Source organism: Notolepis coatsorum (assembly GCF_963971535.1).
Source record: "Notolepis coatsorum genome assembly, chromosome: 16".
Taxonomy (NCBI): Eukaryota; Metazoa; Chordata; class Actinopteri; order Aulopiformes; family Paralepididae; genus Notolepis; species Notolepis coatsorum.
In genome coordinates, this window is record NC_140180.1 from 68,868,047 (window position 1) to 68,887,775 (window position 19,729).

General features: G+C 43.0%; 3 protein-coding genes across 3 annotated transcripts in view; 1 reads left to right on the forward strand and 2 right to left on the reverse strand.

The window, feature by feature from the left end:
• Positions 1–3,162, reverse strand: part of pld7 (phospholipase D family, member 7) — a gene marked incomplete at its 5' end in the record, with an annotated part of 28,282 nt that extends 25,120 nt beyond the window's left edge. Inside the window, 2 exons of the mRNA XM_084332064.1 lie at positions 2,363–2,506; positions 3,049–3,162. Of these exons, the coding sequence (XP_084188190.1) occupies positions 2,363–2,506; positions 3,049–3,162 (258 nt within the window). The remainder of the gene's footprint in view (positions 1–2,362; positions 2,507–3,048) is intronic.
• Positions 3,163–6,988: 3,826 nt separating this feature from the next.
• On the forward strand, positions 6,989–18,349 carry gpr137 (G protein-coupled receptor 137). Its single transcript, XM_084332262.1, has 8 exons — positions 6,989–7,055; positions 9,208–9,770; positions 10,230–10,279; positions 10,566–10,800; positions 12,657–12,806; positions 12,904–13,032; positions 15,932–16,050; positions 17,235–18,349. The coding sequence occupies exons 2-8, from the start codon at positions 9,390–9,392 to the stop codon at positions 17,329–17,331; spliced, it is 1,161 nt and encodes a 386-aa protein (XP_084188388.1). The 5' UTR covers positions 6,989–7,055; positions 9,208–9,389; the 3' UTR covers positions 17,332–18,349.
• The window catches only part of syvn1 (synovial apoptosis inhibitor 1, synoviolin), a 44,292-nt gene continuing 35,258 nt past the window's right edge, over positions 10,696–19,729 (reverse strand). Inside the window, exon 17 of the mRNA XM_084332257.1 lies at positions 10,696–10,788. The gene's annotated coding sequence lies outside the window, so the exon portion shown is untranslated. The remainder of the gene's footprint in view (positions 10,789–19,729) is intronic.

Genomic DNA, 19,729 nt, shown 5'->3' on the forward strand with positions numbered 1-19,729 from the left:
TTGGGATGGGCATTTTAAAGAAAAATCCAGATGGATTGATCGCATGCTATACTCGATTGATCGTGTATTACTCGAAAAGGGATTTTTTTATTTTTATTTTTTACTTATTTTTGTTCATTCACGTATATATATGTTTAAGGAAACCAACAAACAGTTATAATCTTACACATACATGTGAAAAAAGATTATTTCGATATTTTTTCCGATTTTTCTCATAGCTATGAGTAATCGATTATTACTCACGCGGCGCCCATCCCCCAACTGTGACATCACAAATGTTCTAGAATGTTTGATTATGACATCATACTGTGACATCACAAATGTTCTAGAATGTTCTATTATGACAAATAAGACGGTTCAATGACTCTCTAAATCCAATCAATATTCCTAATGCCGTTTCAATGTAAGGTTATAAAAATAAACATTCATATAATACAATAACCTAAATATACAGCTAAGCCCCATTGTATTCTGAAATGTAGACTTTAACCGTGTAGGCAGCTAAGCCAATAGAAATAAGGTATAACTCATGAGTGCTTTGGCTCCTATAAAGGCCTATTGGGATACTAGATCCTAATGTGAAACACTGATTTACCTCCCCATCTTTTTTTTTAATGCTCGCTTATGCCTGTATTTTTTACTGTTGTGAAGCACTTTGAACTGCAACTTCTGTATGAAAAGTGCTATACAAATAAAGTGTAATATTATTATTATTATGGCAATTCAACTGGGAACAACTTTAGCTTAGGCTATGATTGATCGTTGAAATTATGATAATAACTTGTGCCACTGGGAGAGAGAGAGAGTGCATCTTTATTGACAGTTATGTAGACTGACTGGACACATTTTGTTCAAATTGGATACACGCTGGGGGCTGTAATAAACTGTGCCTATTACGAGTGATATTCTTTTTGGATTCAGATTTTATGGCAAATAATTTATTTTTTACTTAATCCAAGGTGCCTCCTGTCAGTCACTTCTTCCCATGTTGTATCTTCCCAAATATTATACTTAACAATTCAGAGTAAAAAGTTATGCGTTTGTTTTGGCATTTGATGTGTGTTCACAGATCTGTATTACCTATGAAAGATAAAAGCAGATTTATGGTCAATTTGTTGTAGGTTTGAATATGATACGTTATCTTTGCCTTACATGGAATGTTGGGGAGTGGTTACCATGGTTACTTGGTGCCTTGCTGGAAGAGCAGTGAGAAGTTGACAGTTGGTCAAACTACACCTCAAGTGAGAAATAGTTTCGCTAAAACTAAACAAGTACCTTTGACACATACAAATAAAATTACACAAAATAATCTTGCTGTATAGTTGGTTTATAATATATATATATATTTAGACCTGGTCCTCAAAATGAATGGAAGTGAATGAGGAGCCCGACACCTGGGTGGTGTTGACAGCAGACAATAGTGGTTGCTAGCTTACTTGTAGATGCACTTACAAGTTACATAGAGGTAAGACTGCTGAACCTTGACAAGTTCTACTAAAATGAAATATCCCTTTAAGAAAAGTGTTGACTAAGGTTCACTGTCCTCCATGTTACCTGCACAGATACAGGCCCAACCTAGGTATGTAATGTTATATGTGTAGAGCAGAAGTATCAGTTTGCTACTCACACTTGAGGCAAACTAGTTACTTCTCAGTTGCTCCAGCCTAATGGTGTATCCTCAATAACAAAACCCTTTCTCTCACAATAATACAAATAAATATTTAACTTACGGTTTGATGCTAAATATGTTAGCCTACACCCAGGAGTGAAAAGGATAGATTCTATATTCCTGCACTCCTCAAAAGGTGTGATTATTTGAAGTGTTGCTATGCAGACTGGAATGTAGGACGAGAAAAAAACTAATATTTTGTGGAATGTATTTTATTTCTAAGGTTTTAATCTATATTATGTCCCGTTTAATGCAACTGGGCTGAAGTGGGCCCATGGACAGTGTGAGTCACTGTATGGTATACGCACGCACACGCAAGCACACACACACACACTACGATCTGTGAAAATATCCATAACATTTTTAATCAAATAGTTTTTTCAGTTTTCTAGGTACAGGTAGTTTTCGTTTATTTTAAGGAGAATATGCTGCTAAAATGGTAGCAGTGTAGAACACTGGTATTTGACAGATGGGACACTCCCAATACTTCCGCACCACCACGCAGATATCCCCTGTGCTGCATTACTGCAGAGACATAACTCACTTAATAACAGCACAACTCCACAGCAACCAAAATGTGAACTCTGAGGCATTTGCAACGCCACGCCCAAATCAACTAGCGAGCTTGTTTGGTGTGTTGACAACACAGTAGTTTGTGTCCTGCCTGGCTGACTAAGTGACAGTTAACCTCACCGTTGTTGCACTTGTCCCGTCAGTGACCTCCTCCTCCGGCTGCGGGGCGGCTCTCATCTCGTCGCTCTCCATCACCTCACTCTGCTGCTCAGACCGCGGACTGTCGGGCTCAGACTCGGTGTCAGACTCAGACTCATCGGTGTCCTGCGTGGAGCAAACCATTCGTAACGACAGCGGTGGGGGCAGAAAGAGCCCAGGCTAATAATAAACAGCACAGCGCTAAAGCAGACAGTGGAATTACACGTTGAGGTACCAGAGTATATATATATCATATGATGGCATAAACCTGACCAGGCAGTCACATCACAAACAATGGGAAACATTTAAAACAACAAAACCTGTTTCAACGAGAGAAAAAGTACTCATGTGTCACTATTCGGCTAGTAACTACTATTCGATTGCTAAGCCGCATCGATCGCGCTGTCGCTAACTTAAGCTGCATAGTAAACAGTGGTTCAGTCAAATACAGTTCCGAGTTTAATTCCCGTGTTCACGTTATAGTTGGGAAACGTTACAGAATATTGTTACTAACGAGCTTACCTCGAAAACTATGTGTTCTTCTTTCCCCTTTCCACTCTCTCTCGGGTTAGCCAGCCAATTAGCCAGCAAGCTACGTGGCTGAGAGTTCGCCAGGGAGGAAGAGTGGAGAGAGGAGGCGGAAAAGCTTAGCAGTAAAACATACCCACCTCCACATACGTAGCTGTCAGGGCTGAGCTCCGGCGTGAGGCTGCTGTGCTCCGGCTGACCCGGGGTGATGAGGACCCACTCGCTGCTCTCCTCGAGCGCAGAACCACCACCATTTTGGTCACGACGAGCGACGTTTTCACATCAACAACACGAGATGAACGTGTTTCAATTTGGAATGATAACGTGTTTGTTTGTTGTGACAACAATTAAATGCGTCAGAAACCGCATTGGTAAACTAGCTGTCGTTGCTAATGATTGGCCGACCTCGTTTGATCTACTTGACCACAACAACTTGTAAAAGAATACGTTGTTTGTTTGTTTGTTTGTGTGCGTTTGTTTAGCGTGGTCGCTGGGAAAGTAAACAAGGAGTTGAAGAAACCGCTGTTTCCTGGCGTCGTTGATTGGTGGTTTGAATCAAACGTCGTGTGGGCTCCTCCCATTCACACTCCTACGCAGATAGTTGAACGACGTTCCACTGTATTTTGTATGTAAGGTTTGAGGGTTTGATTGATTGAAAATGTTATTAACAGATTGCAGAATGGGTACAATACAGTACAGCTCAATACACACAATTGTTAAGGGGATGCATTCTCTTCGGTTCAAATAACAAACTCAGCAAGACCGACGGCTTCTCAGTTACAGTGGGTGACAATATTGTCACAAGGAAATACGAAATTACCTACCTGGGTTCCATCCTAGAGGCAAATCTTTCCTGTGACAAAATGGCATCCAATGTAATGAAAAAAGTCAACCAACGAACTAGATTCTTGTACCGGATCTCCTCTCTGGTAAACAAGAATACCCTGAAGACTCTGGCAGGAGCACTCATTCAAGGGTACTATGACTATGCATGCACCTCATGGTACCAAAGCACCTCAAAGGCGCTTAAAACAAAATTACAAACATCACAAAACAAACTGGTCAGACTACTACTTGACCTGAACCCCAGAACCCACCTCACCCCTGCCCACTTTGACAACCTAGGATGGCTTAGAGTAGACGACAGAGTACAGCAACTTGCAATGGGCCTGGTCTACAAGATACACTATACGACCGGGGTGCCCATGTACATGTCAAAATACTTCCCAAAGGTCAGTGAATACCACAACCACTACACCAGAGGAAGCTCAACAAATCATGTTAAACCCAGATTCGGCTCAAACAAGGGACTAAACACGTTTCGCAATTATGCCACAACAATGTGGAACGCCCTACCCAAAGCTGTAAAGGAATGTGAATCCCTGCCCACATTCAAAACCGCTCTTAAAGAGCACCTACGGGAGGCTGCAATTCGAAACTGGCCACCGTAAATGCCCAAAACCCCCACCACCTCCTAATAGACAGTCTCCTCCCCACCGCATGTATATATTCCCTCCCCGCCGTATGTATATTTCCCTCCCACCCACCCACCCCCTCCTAATGTACAGTCCCCTCCCCATCATATGTATATACTCTGTCAGGATCTAGGGGTAACAGTACTGTATATTTGAATACCGCTTATGTCACAAATGTATCAGTACTAAATACCTATATGTCCCTATGCCATAAATGTCATGTATGTTGTGTATGTCATAAATGTCTATATGAATTGAAAATGGGGGACCCTGATGGAAACAAGACAAACGTCTTTCTCAGGTCTGCATCCCCTTTATAAATACTTACTTACTTACTTACTTACTTACTTACTTACTTACTTAACAATTGTATGTATTGAGCCGTACTGTATTGTACCCATTCTGCAATCTGTTAAATAAAGTTTTCATTCATTCATGCAGACCAGAGAAAGACTTTCGTCTTGTTTACATCAGGGTCCCCTATTTTCAATTAATCATATCATAACATGACATACATGACATACAGATAGACAGTACTGCTACATCTAGACATTTATGACATATCAGATTTACAAATACAGTACTGTTTGTGATACAAAAATAGTCTAAAAAAGAGAGTATATACATTTGACGAAGAAACTGTACATTGGAGGAGGTTGGGTAGGTGGGGTGGAGGGGGGGGGGGGTTGGTTGGCCTGGAGGGGGTGGGGGGGGGGGGCAAACTACATTGGAGGTGGTTGGGTGGGGGGGGGGGGGGGTAAGCGGGGGGGGGGGGTAACTGTACATTGGATTATTGACGAAACCTTACTTGGTTACTTGGTCCCAAGAAGAGGGTCTCGTGTATTATTGGGTTAAGACATTTACTGTACATTAGAGGGGGTTGGGTTAGGACATTTACAGGGGCCAGTTTTGAATTGCAGTCTCCCGTAGGTGTCCCTTGAGAGTGGTTTTGAAAGTGGGTAGTGATCCACATTCCTTTACAGCTTTGGGTAGGGCGTTCCACATTGATGTGGCAATGCATAATTGCGAAACGTGTTTAGTCCCTTGTTTGAGCCGAATCTGGGTTTAACATGATTTGTGGAGCTCCCTCTGGTGTTGTGGTCGTGGACTTCACTGACCTTTAGGAAGTATTTCAACAGGTACATGGGTATCTTAGTGGTGTAGTGTATCTTGTAGACCAGGCCCATTGCAAGTTGCTGTACTCTGTCGTCTACTCTAAGCCTGATTGATTGATTGATTGAAAACGTTATTAACAGATTGCAGAATGGGTACAATACAGTACGGCTCAATACAAACAATTGTTAAGGGGATGCAGACCAGAAAAAGACTTTCGTCTTGTTTACATCAGGGTCCCCCATTTTCAATTCATCCATCTACAAATAAAACATAATAGGGAAAAAAATAAGACTAGTGGCCTTCATGAATAAGTGTGTTTTCAAGACTGTCTTAAGAGTCCAAGGATGTGGCGGAGATCCACAGACTAGATCTAATTTTTAAACAATCAAGTAGGTGTGTGTGTGATGATAACATGTTAGCTTCAGGAAATAGTAAACTCATAACGTAAGTAAGGGAAAGTGTATGACACTAGCAAGCTGGGACGCCTGTACGTTAGCAAGCTGGTGTGGCCTGTACGTTAATGCCAAGCAAGCAGTGCAAAAATGCTTCCGCATTCGTCACCGCACGCTAGTGCGGTAAAGCGCCCTTCTTTTCAGACAAATGCTACCGTGCGTGCACCGGCGGCGGCGTGCTCGCTCAGGTGCGTGCGTGCGCCGGCGTGCTCGCGCGAGGTGCCCGCGCATGCGCATGAGATCCCGCCTTGAGCGGAGCTCAATATATATAAGTCACCGCCCCTTATTCAGTATCTACCAATAGCTCAATTGGCAAGGACACATGGCTGTGGATCCTATGGCTTGTTTGCTGGCGAGTTCGAATCCCATCGAAAATATTTTTTAACGTGATTTTTTTTTAACGTGTATTATTTCGCCGGTTAAGGTTATTTCGCCGGTTAAGGTTAGGCATGGTTAAGGTTAAGGTTAGGCATTGTTTCGGAGTTGGTTAAGGTTAGAACGGTTAAGTTTAGGCGCTGTTAAGGAGCTGGTTAAGGTTAGAGTTTGTCAAAGAGAATGGCAATATAATTTCTATGGTTAAGGTTAGGCATGGTTTCGGAGTTGGTTAAGGTTAGAACGGTTAAGTTTAGGCGTTGTTAAGGAGCTGGTTAAGGTTAGAGTTTGTCAAAGAGAATGGCAATAGACAGCCTATTTCCGCGCGACCTGGGCGCTGGGCGGCGGAAAATGAAAGGCGCATTACTGCATGCCACTACGGTAAATTTTTGCACTGCTTGCTTGGCATAAAGCTACAACAGTGTGGCCTAAAACACAACAGTAGGTGGCGCAAATGCTCCATCTGGATGCAATTTGCAATTAAATGGGAACAAAAGAAGAGAAAGAAGACTGTCAAATATTTTGCACTCCTTCGCAGAGCTCAGCTGACTACGCATGTACGTGGAACGTTGCCAAAAGTCTTTGCTTACAGTAGGAGTGATTTTATTTTTGTGAAGTGTGGACTCCTCCCACTATCTACGTCACGTAGGGTTACGGAAGTGGGGATTAGTTTGGCAGAGTCGGGTCGCTCTGGTCCTCTGGATAAACAACATCTCGATCAATGCGGATGAGGTTTGTCATGTCATTCAGTCATTGTGTTATAACGTTACTCTTAATGCAGTGGAAATGTTGAACCTCACCAGAGAGCTAGTATGATACAATAGCGTTGAACACAACTAACGGTAGCTTAAAAAATAATAATTACAAATTAACCTACATTACTGCGTAGCAAGTCTGTCGTGTTGTTGTGTTCGATCCTACTTTGAATAATATCATAGACATAATATGTGTGTGGGGTTCATTCAGTTGGGTCAACAAGATAAATAACGAATGAGCCGTTTCGTATTGTTTTACGTCATATTATATGAAAATCAGTTACGGTAAACAAATTATACAGTACTGTACAAAGGTCTTAGGTAGGGCAGGGCGATAATTCAATATGGTTATCGTATTTCAATCACGATATTGTTCGTGATGCATAATTCTGTTGTCTGAATTGATAATAACAAGCACGTATTAAATACAATTTCTCACAAAATATCAGAAATATTTGAGGGAATGTCATTTTGATAATTGTGGTTTTGATTTCATGTCACACTTTACATGATATTAACATCAATTGGATTACATAATATCTATCTTAATAGATATCTTATATATATATATATATTATATATATATTGCAATCAAGAAAAGTCCATTAAATTCCATTTAATGTTAAATTCCACCACCAGTAGACCTGGTTCAGCTAATCAATACCTCATTAACTTTAATCAGGTGAGCTGATTCAATGGAGTGACTGGGGCGCCTCCAGGAGACGTTTGGGAACTAAACCAGTGTTCCTCTAGCTAGCCCTCTCACGAGATAACTAGGCAGAATCTGCATATGGCTCGCTGATAACAAACTATCATTACACATGGGCAAAACAGAGTCCATTCTCTTCTGTTCAAATAACAAACTCAGCAAGACCGACGGCTTCTCAGTTACAGTGGGTGACAATATTGTCACAATGAAAGATGAAATTACCTACCTGGGTTCCATCCTAGAGGCTAATCTTTCCTGTGACAAAATGGCATCCAATGTAATAAAAAAAAGTCAACCAACAAACTAGATTCTTGTACCGGATCTCCTCTCTGGTAAACAAGAATACCCTGAAGAAAGACTCTGGCAGGAGCACTCATTCAAGGGTACTACGACTATGCTTGCACCTCATGGTACCAAAGCACCTCAAAGGCGCTAAAAACAAAATTACAAACATCTCAAAACAAACTGGTCAGACTACTGCTTGACCTTACTCCTAGAACCCACCTCACCCCTGCCCACTTTGACAACCTAGGATGGCTTAGAGTAGACAACAGACTAGAGTACAGCAACTTGCAATGGGCTTGGTCTACAAGATACACTACACGACCAAGGTACCCATGTACATGTCAAAATACTTCCCAAAGGTCAGTGAATACCACGATCACAACACCAGAGGGAGCTCCACAAATCATGTTAAACCCAGATTCGGCTCAAACAAGGGACTAAACAAGTTTCGCAATTATGCCACATCAATGTGGAACGCCCTACCCAAAGCTGTAAAGGAATGTGAATCACTACCCACTTTCAAAACCACTCTCAAAGAACACCTACGAGAGACTGCAATTCTAAACTGGCCCCTGTAAATGTCCTAACCCAACCCCCTCCAATGTACAGTAAATGACCAAGTATGGTTTCGTCAATATTCCAATGTACAGTTTTGCTTGTACAGTTGTACAGTGTTCCCTACCTACCCCTACTACCCAACCCCACCCCACCTACCCAACCTCCAATGTACAGTTTCTACGTCAAATGTATATACTCTCTTTTCTGGACTCTTTTTGTATCACAAACAGTACTGTATTTGCAAATCTGGTATGTCATAAATGTATAGATGTAGCAGTACTGTCTATCTGTATGTCATATATGTCCTGATGAATTGAAAATGGGGGACCCTGATGTAAACAAGACAAAAGTCTTTCTCTGGTCTGCATCCCCTTAACAATTGTGTGTATTGAGCTGTACTGTATTGTACCCATTCTGCAATCTGTTAATAAAGTTTTTAATCAATCAATATAAATAAATAACTTTTAGGAAAACACTAGAAATTCCTCTTTCTTTTTATTGTTGATTATTTGTATTTATTCAAATGTTTTTCTGAACAAATAGTAAACGGATCATGTGCATTTGTTTCCTCTTTCAGGTTCCCCTTGTGAGAGGTTCAGCCAGGAATTCCCCAACAACCATTATGGATGGAGTTCTATCGATGCCTCTAACATGGACCCTGTAACACCGTTACCCTTTGCGCCACAAACGCCCGACCTCTCACAAGGTGACACCGTCTCTCGCCACAGGGCGCCGTAAACTGCTAGTCCCAAACCTCAAATGGAAGCTCCTGTCACACCTACTACTCCGCCCCCTAACTCCACCCTGCCCCCCCCGGTCCCCCTGCATCCGGCTATGGCCCCGTCGGTCCAGCTGGGCTTCACCGTCCTCTACACCACCCTGTACGCCGGCCTCTTCGCGGTGGTATACGTCCAGCTGTGGCTCCTCCTCCTCTATCGACACAAGAGGTGGAGCTACCAGAGCGTGTTCCTGTTCCTCTGTCTGCTCTGGGCCGCCCTCCGCACCACCCTCTTCTCCTTTTACTTTCGGAACGCCCTGGAGGCCAATCACCTACCGGTGCCGGTCTACTGGCTGCTCTACTGTTTCCCTGTCTGCCTCCAGTTCCTCACCCTGGGCCTTATCAATCTGTACTTCACTCAGGTATGACAGGGGACTACATGCAAGGGACTTTTCACAGTGACTCACACAGGTTTCTGCTCTTAAAGGCACAATTTATGTGTTTTGAGTTATGATTATGAATGAAATCTTTATTTTGAACATTTCGAAGTTAAAATACATAAAAAAGAAAAAGAAACAACAAACTAAAATAGTTAAAACAAATAAACAATATTAACTTAACATGTCCGAAAAGGTGTAGGAAGAACTATAAACGTATTTAATCCTACCTCTTCTCTACTACTCAGTGATTAATAATCATCAATTGACTTCCATATGTATATCATTGTATCCATATGCACACATATACATTGATTATTTACTTTACCATTTATGTAAAAATATTTCAAAGCGATAGTGAAAGCACAGGAAATCACACCAAAACTCTGTGCGTTTAAAATAATATTCCATACTTTCATTTTCTCGTTCCTCTTTTTTCCTCAGGTTTTACTCAAAGTGAGAGACAAGTACAGCTCTGAGCCGGGCCACGGACTGTGAGTTCCATTCCCCAATAAAAACAAACTATTCGCAGTAGTTTGAATCTCATCTCAAAGCTAAAGAGACATTCTTTGTTCTTTTGCTTTGAAACTAGATTCTGCCTGTATCCCCCACCCCTCCTCCACGCTGCTATGACACCTGCATTTCCCCCAAGGGGATTAATAAAGGAACACTTGACTTGACTACTTGATTTACTGTAGATTAGATTATGACCACTACGGTGTTAATTCATTGATAGAAGTTGTATTACTCATTTACTCATTCTCTGCTCCTTCTCCCAAGATGGCTAGCGCGGTGTGTGTACGGTGTGTTGAGTGCCGTCTTCCTCTGTGTCAACGTGGTGTGTGCGGTTCTCGGGGAGCGAGGCGGCGGGTCGGGGGAGCAGACCTGGAGGCTGGTGCTGGTGAGAGTCCTCGTCAACGACCTGCTCTTCATCCTGGAGGCAGTGTGTCTGGCCGCCCTGTTGCTGCTACTGACCCGACACTCGCCCTCCACCAGCCTTTACCTGCACAGCAAGGTACACCGAGTGGTTAGTTAGTGGTGTTACACTCCATGTTAGTCTTTTGGAGTGACGAGTCATGAGAACCTTTTTATATGGCACTTTTAGAAAAGTTGCAAAGTGCGTCATCGAAGGGTGATAAAAGTCAATAACGGTGATCACACGATAATAAAACAATCCAAGTCATAAGGCCTTTTTTATACATATTAATAAAAAAACAATTAAAATAGACAAGAACTCAAAAAGAAAACGGTAACTAGCTGCAGAGTTTTGAATGAGTTGGAGTCCTTCTGTGGTTTCTTTCGAGAGGTCGGTAAAGTACATTACAGTAGTCAAGTCGGCTTGACATAAAGGCATGGATCTGCTTTTCAGCGTCCTTTTGATTTATAAATGGCCATACTTTAGCTATGTTTCTAAGGTGGAAGAATTTTGTTTTTGTCACCTTGTTGATGTGTGATTTAAACCTTAGGTCTGAGTCTATGATAACACCACTTGTAACTTCGGGTTTAATCCAAAGAGTAAAGAGAGATGAGGAAGGGGCAAGAGAGAAAGAGAGAGAGTGTGTGTGTGTGTGAGGGGTGTGAGTCCTCAGCCCTTGTGTGGGTGAATGTAACAAGTTCATAACGTTTTCTTTCCCCTATTATTTCATGCACACTTTATTCATTGTTTAAAAGATTTTTGTGCATCACTCTGTTTTGAATTTGATGCAAATTTGCTATGCATGAGGGTCATCCTTTTGTGTTAAATGGCTGCATAAAGCAAGCATTTGTTGACTCATGTTGATAAGAGTATTAAAACTTGGAACTTGAAAAATATCTGTTTAAGGTAGGTAAAAAAATCAAAATAAAATGTGATTAATTTAACTATGGACAATCATGCGATTAATCAGATTCAATATTTTAATCGATTGACAGCACTAGTTTATTGCTAAGAGACAGGCAGAGATGGAGTTTATAGCTATGGGATCATTTGGTTCAGCAGAGATGTAGAATTGTGTGTCATCTGCGTAGCTATGGAAACATACATTGTGTTTTCTAATGATGTCTCCGAGTGGCAGCATCTATAGTGAGAATAATAGTGGACCAAGGCAGCTCCCTTGTGGAACACCCTTGTGTCATGTTTCTCAGAAGCATGATCTCCAAGCCTGACGTAATATTTTCTCCTTTTGATATATGTTCTGAACCAGTTTAATACTACATAGTCAGAAAGACCAACTCACTTTTCTAGACTACAGATGGTATCTGTGTTTGCATCAGGACTAATGCTGGCTCTAATTTATGTTATTTTTGTTATTGAAGAATAATGCGAGTTCTTCACATTTTGATGTAGAGGACTGCGGAGGGGTGGGGGCAGTGTAGCTGGTTAATGGTGGAGAATACTAGAGTGGCTGGGTAGTGTAGAGGTCTAGGCACTCTCCTACCACTGCATAGACCCAGGTTCAATTCCCAGCAGCGGTACCTCCTGCTTGGTCAGTCATCCCTATGAACACAATAGACGTCACACGGGTGATGTATTCTCCAGTCTTTTCTGCAGCTATAGGATAATGAATGGACTATTCATAGCTTGCTCCTAGCTTCATCTGTGGTATTATGAACAAGGCCTTCTAATATACTTATACAATTAATATACTTATAATATACTATTTTATAATAGTATAATATACTATATATTTATTAACCCCACATGCAGTATCAAGGACAAAATGACAATAATAATGTCTTCAAGTCAAGTCAAGAGTTTTAATTGTCACGGCATACAGGTATACAATGAAATGCGGGTGGTCATAATAATGTCTTGCTAACAGAACAACAGCAGCCTCTCCAGCAGAGTTACTGAGGTAGTAGAGACTAACAGTGTTCCCGGTCTCTCCCCAGGGGACCACAGTGTGGCGCACAGCAGCACTCGGGGCAGCAGTGATCCTGCTGTTTGCCAGCCGAGCCTGCTACAACCTGGCCGCCCTCGTCCTCTCCCAGACCCTCCCGGTGGAGGCCTTCGACTTTGACTGGTACAACATCTCTGATCAGGCGAGTCTCGCATGGTGTCAGTGAATATAACACACTTCCAAAACGATAACAATGAAAACGAGCCGCCATACTTTGCCTCATCTCTCGTTGTCTCTAGGCTGATCTGCGCAGAGAGCTGGGAGACCGGGGATACTTGGCGTTCGGAGCCATTCTGTTCATCTGGGAGCTGCTGCCCACCGGGCTGCTCATCCTCATCTTCAGGGTCCGCCGGCCCCCTCAAGACACGGTCAGTACGTCTGTCAGACGCTCCTCAAGACACGGTCAGTACGTCTGTCAGACGCTACTCAAGACACTGTCAGTACGTCTGTCAGACGCTCCTCAAGACACGGTCAGTACGTCTGTCAGACGCTCCTGAAGACACGGTCAGTACGTCTGTCAGACGCTACTCAAGACACGGTCAGTACATCTGTCAGACACTGTGTTCTGCGCCAGGAGGAGTGGAGAGTGAGTTGGGGTGTAGTGGTGGAGGAGGAGTGGAGAGTGAGTTGGGGTGGAGGAGGAGTGGAGAGTGAGTTGGGGTGTAGTGGTGGAGGAGGAGTGGAGAGTGTGAGTTGGGGTGGAGGAGTGGAAAGTGAGTTGGGGTGGAGTCGTGGAGGAGGAGTGGAGAGTGTGAGTTGGGGTGGAGGAGTGGAAAGTGAGTTGGGGTGTAGTCGTGGAGGAGGAGTGGAGAGTGAGTTGGGGTGGAGGAGGAGTGGAGAGTGAGTTGGGGTGGAGGAGGAGTGGAGAGTGAGTTGGGGTGGAGGAGGAGTGGAGGAGTGGAGAATGAGTTGGGGTGTAGTCGTGGAGGAGGAGTGGAGAGTGAGTTGGGTGGAGGAGGAGTGGAGAGTGAGTTGGGGTGGAGGAGGAGGAGTGGAGAGTGAGTTGGGGTGGAGGAGGAGTGGAGAGTGAGTTGGGGTGGAGGAGGAGTGGAGGAGTGGAGAATGAGTTGGGGTGTAGTCGTGGAGGAGGAGTGGAGAGTGAGTTGGGTGGAGGAGGAGTGGAGAGTGAGTTGGGGTGGAGGAGGAGGAGGAGTGGAGTGTAAGTTGGGGTGGAGGAGTGGAGTGTGAGTTGGGGTGGAGGAGGAGTGGAGTGTAAGTTGGGGTGGAGGAGTGGAGTGTGAGTTGGGGTGGAGGAGGAGTGGAGAGTGAGTTGGGGTGGAGGAGGAGTGGAGTGTGAGTTGGGGTGTAGTCGTGGAGGAGGTCGGAGAGATAGGGAGTGCAAGGCCTTGCATGTGAGGAGGAGGATCTTGAGGAGGAAATCCTGTCCGCCATATAATATTTTAAATGAGAATGGGCTGAAAAAACCATATGCTCCCGAGAACAGCGTTAACTTCCAATGTCATGACTGACTGTTGAGAATTTCATTTGAAGATAAGAATAATAATAATACACTTTATTTGTATAGCACCTTTCATACAAGAATTGCAGCTCAAAGTAAAAAAGATAGGCACAAAATGAGCACATAAAGTGCAGACATAAAAATAAATCGCATCGTTTTTCACATTAGGATCCAATCAATAAAATAAGAGTAAAATAGAATGGACAGAGTAAAATAGTGCAATCTACAGTACAATCAGCAGCGGAGTGTATTAAAAGGCTAAATAGAAAATATTTATATATCTAGCTTCCCGAATGTCCATAAGTAGGGTGTTCCATAGCTTTGGTGCATAGTTTGTGAAGGCTGCGATTTCTGATTTTCTTTAGGCTGTGGTTGGGAACCTTCAATAGACCAGTAGTAGATGATCGTAATGTTCGAGAAGGCACATGGTTCACAAGAGAATTTACCATGTTGCTTGGTCCTGTTCCATTTAGTGCTTTGTATATAAGGAGGAGGACCTTGAAATGTACTCTAAATGTTACCGGAAGCCAGTGCAGGGAAGCTAATACTGGACTGATGTGGTCTCTCCTCTTGGTTGAGTTGGAGTCGTTCTGTGGTTTTGTTTGGGAGGCCGGTGAGGAGTGCATTACAGTAGTCAAGTTGGCTTGAGATAAAACAAATTAAAAATAAATTTAATGATTGAAATTATTTGTGTAACCATAACCACCAGTCATGAGGTTGAAATAAAAATAAAAGCACAGAGTCAGGTAAGCACAAGTTTGTTTGGAGAATTATTTGAAATGGACATTTTTAACATGATCATAATGAATGCTTCGGTGTCCTTCCATCTCACAGCCAATATGCCACCTGCTGATTCAAGCCTCATCTCCTGTAGGTCGCCAATTTGCGCAAAGCAGGCATTTTCTGCGTCGCCACAGATTTTCAGTCATTCTGTTGTGAGGAGCACATGATGTAAAGTCACCAACGTGTTCTGTTGTGAGGAGCACATGATGTAAAGTCACCAACGTGTTCTGTTGTAAGGAGCACATGATGTAAACTCACCAACGTGTTCTGTTGTGAGGAGCACATGATGTAAAGTCACCAACGTGTTCTGTTGTAAGGAGCACATGATGTAAACTCACCAACGTGTTCTGTTGTGAGGAGCACATGATGTAAACTCACCAATGTGTTCTGTGTCTCGAGAGCTCGGCACACAGAGAAATCACCAAGAGGAGAGCAGACCTCTAGTGAACTGCAGACACCATTTCTTCAACTTTCCTCAAGTTGGACCTACTACAGTTGAAAATGGTACAGAGGAAATGGTGTGTGTGCAGTTCACTAGAGGTCTGCTCTCCTCTTGGTGAGATCACCCGGAGGAATTTCTCAGGGAGCCGATGCAGCCGAGTTCTCAAGACACGGAACATGTTGGTGTATCTGTTTCCTGTTGATATTGTGTGTGACCGGGTTGGATTCATTCAGAGTTCTGCTGAAGGCAAAAAGGAAGCCTTTCCAAACAAAATAGCTCTAATCAACAAAAATAACTCAATTCAGTTACCAAAGGCTGTTCACCCTCTCTGCTCATCATCAAAACAAACTCCATGTCAGGGGGTGGGAACAAATGGCAGAACAGGAAGTGAAGGTGTTTAAGGGAAATGTGGTTTTATCATGAGAATTAGGCTACCAGTTTTTACTGTAATTATACTAAGGCATCACAACCAATCTGACAGTGATATATTTTGTAGAAAATTCTCTAGCTTTAAATGGAATCCATAGCCTTGTGTTGAGCTGTTCAAATCACGCCCCATTTTGTCTTGCTTCTGATCTCCCAGGGCAGTAACATGGCCATCAATACCAGGGTGCTCCCTCGCCCGTATTTCTTCGATGACCCTGAAGGGAGCGATGGGGAGTCACCTGCTCCCTGGGCTCGTACTGCACACCCACACGCTAGGTAATGATCTCATCCACATAGGACTGCACATCCACACGCTAGGTAATGATCTCATCCACACGCTAGGTAATGATCTCATCCACATAGGACTGCACATCCACACGCTAGGTAATGATCTCATCCACATAGGACTGCACATCCACACGTTAGGTAATGATCTCATCCACATAGGACTGCACATGGTTCCTCCTGTCTGTACGTGATTTCATTTTTCTTGTTATTCCAACAATATGATACCTTCCTTAGAGATGCATAGACCCTGGTATCGCATATCGGGCCGATGGCGGTTTCCAACAATCTCACCGATGTTAAGGTCTGATACATTGTGTAACATGTTAGAAATCAGAGCCAAGGCGGTTAGGTGGCCGAGCGGAGATTGCGTTCGTCACCAGCCCCGGAGCTGAGCTGGATTCGCCTGTTCGAATCCAGCTCACAGCTCCGGGGTTGTCACCAGCTTGGCTGGCCGTCTGCACTGATACAATTGGCTGTATCAGAGGGTGGGAGAAGCTGGCGGGGTGGGTCCGGGTCGTTGTAAACAGCGACTCCTACAGTTCGGTCGGGGCGCCTGCTAAGCGCGGATTGGACGTGAGGGGGATAGTGTGGTCCTCCCACACGCTACGCCCTCTCAATGAGAATCCGCGCTGCCAGGTGAAAAGAAGCGGTGATTGGCTGGACGTGTGTCGGAGGAAGCACGTGGTAGCCTCCACTCTCCCAGATGATCTGACTGTGGGGGGTAAGTGCGCAGCGACCAGGAAGGGACTGGGAATTGGCATACGACTAACATTGGGATGGGAGAAAATCGGAGGAAAATGGAGGGGGAAAAAGACCAATAAAAAAAAAAATAAAAAAAATCAGAGCCAAGATACTTTATTTTAGGAATTTCTGGCACATTATAGAAGCACAAGATCTCTCTAATGGAGAAATGGGGTATATCTCAAATATCTTTGTCCAATGACTCCAAAAAAAACGGTCTATTCTAAGGCTATACTGTTCAGTAAGAGCAATGGATCTACTCCATATCGGCCACTACTTAATAAGGACTCGATAGTGATTAATGGCGTCCTGGATTTCTCTGTGTGGGTATCGTCTTCTGGGTGGCCTTAATCTCTCTGCTAATCCAGTAAAACCAGTGTACCACTTTATAATAATCTGTCTCCCTGCCACATGTCTCGTATCCCCTTCAGTTGGTACGGATCCGAGACCACTCCTCTCCTGTTCGCCAGCAACCCCCGAGCCCACGACAGCCAGCACCACTCGCTCTACTCCACCCCTCAGAACTGATGGGGAATGAGGTGCTGGTGAGGTTGACCACGGAGATGATGATGAGGAGGATGAAGATGCTCACCGCAAAGGAAATCCCACTCACAGCTACAAGCCGGTACCTCATTCTGTTGGCACTGCAGTTTATTTGCACTTAGAAATCTCAGGAATCTGCGGCTCTGCATTGCACCTTTTTAACCTTTAAACTGACAAAGTTACAAGGTGACGTCACATTAGTTGAAAGTGAAGTTCTCCTCACGTTAAGGGAACCGAGCGTTCAGCCAGGTTGCTGGGTCTAAATGCTCTTAGCCAGGCTGCTGGCTCTAAATGCTCTTATAAATGTGAATAGTTGATGGGTCTGCTCGGTAGCGCTGCATGTACACTAAAGGAGCTGGTTAAAGAAACACGCCAACATTATGGGAAATGCGCTTACTGTCTTCTCCAGTCAGACAAGATGGATACCAATTTCCTAGCTTTGCACAAATTAATGGAAGTGGATACGGACCACTAGCCTAGCTTAAAACTCAGTGAGAGGTGTTTTTGGCGTGTTTCTTTAACTGGTCCTAGAGCTCAGTCATTTTACCCAGTAGTTTCTCGCTAAGCACCTTTTTGAAACCAATTCCACACCTACTTAAAATGTTATTTTTTGTCTCATGACCAATCAATGTTCCACAACAATGTTTTCCTGTACCGTTTGTTTAATTGTAATCCTTTCCTCTAGGACCAATGTGTTTCTTTCTGTTTTTGTTTGTGTTTATAATTGTCTCAAATGGAAAGTGAAATCTTTCTTCTTTCCAACCATTTGTATACAAATTCGATCTCCTCCTTCTACCCATGTGTGATTGTATAGTTAGTTGATTGTTAATTTAACTTATTTTATAAACAAGGATTTTACTTAACATTGACGTGTAAAAAGACCAAAACACTTTCCAGCCTCTTCTTCATAGCTAATGGAACCCATTACTGCACACTTGTGGTTTTCCCCATAACAACTGATGACTATATTTACTATGTAAACATCAATAAAACCATAAAATGAGATTGTTGTTCATTTATGTTCTTATTCAGCTGTATGCATTAAGTAACACAAATAATTGTCAGTTTTTTGTGTTCAGATGCGGTCTAAAATAACCACAATTTTCTTAAATTTTTGATCTCCAAAGCTTTATTATGATTCTCAACAAATAATGTTAGAATTAAGTTTAAGATGTAACTTATATCACTGAAATATTGTGCACTTGCACTTCTGGCCATATCGTCCCCATGTCGTCTGATGGAGTTTAAAAAAAGAAAAGGTTATTAATAACTAAACCAGAATAAAACAAGTCTCCAAAGGGTGAAGTTCTCAGTACTGTGACAGACTTATTAATGCCAACAGAACATGATATTCTTGTTGAGTTGTTTCAGAGTAACCGAGGTCTAGGCGGTCAGTATCATTAGTTCTCAGTACTGTGACAGACCTATTGATGACAACAGAACATGATATTCTTGTTGAGTTGTTTCAGAGTAACCGAGGTCTAGGCTGTCGGTATCATTGTCAGAGACAATAACAGTATATTTGTTCTGTGATGGTGTGAATCGCAATACAAAAATTGGAGCTGAGAGATGCATCCAATTGTCAACACAACTGCAAGGAGTGCTAATAAAAGTGTATGTGCCTCCTCCTTTTTAACCCATTGAAAACGGGAAACACATTTGTGTGTATATACAGGCTAATGCATTATTAGCAGGCGTTGTAGGCCTAAAGGGGTTATGGGACCAAAAGCAATTGGACAATTGGCTGCCCAGCTGTTCCTGGTGTGCGTTATTCCCTCATTTAATTTACAAGGAGCAGATAAAAGGTCTAGAGTTCATTTCAAGTGTGGTATTTGTAATCTGTTGCGGTCAACTCTCAATATGAGGTCCAAAGAGCTGTCACTATCAGTAAAGCAAGCCACCTTAGGCTGAAAAATCTAAACAAAGCCACCAGAGATAGCAAAAACATGGTGTGGCCAAATCAACTGTTTGGTACATTCTTAAAAAGAGAACGCACTGGTGAGCTCAGCAACACCAACATACCCGGAAGACCACAGAAAACAACTGTGGTGGATGACAAGATTAGATTTTGCCAAAAGAACAAACAAAAGAAAATATTCTGGAACAACATCCTATGGACAGATGAGACAAAGATCAACTTGTACCAGAATGATGGGAAGAGTATGGAGAGGGAAAGGAACTGCTCATGATCCAAAGCATACCACGTCATCAGTGAAGCATGGTGGTTGTAGTGTTATGGCATGGGCATGTATGACAATGAACTGGTTCCCTTGTATTTATTTATTGATGATGTGACTGCTTCACAGTGCAGATGACAATGACCTGAAGCATACTGCAAAAGCAACCAAAGAGTTTTTTAAGGCAAAGAAGTGGAATGTTATGC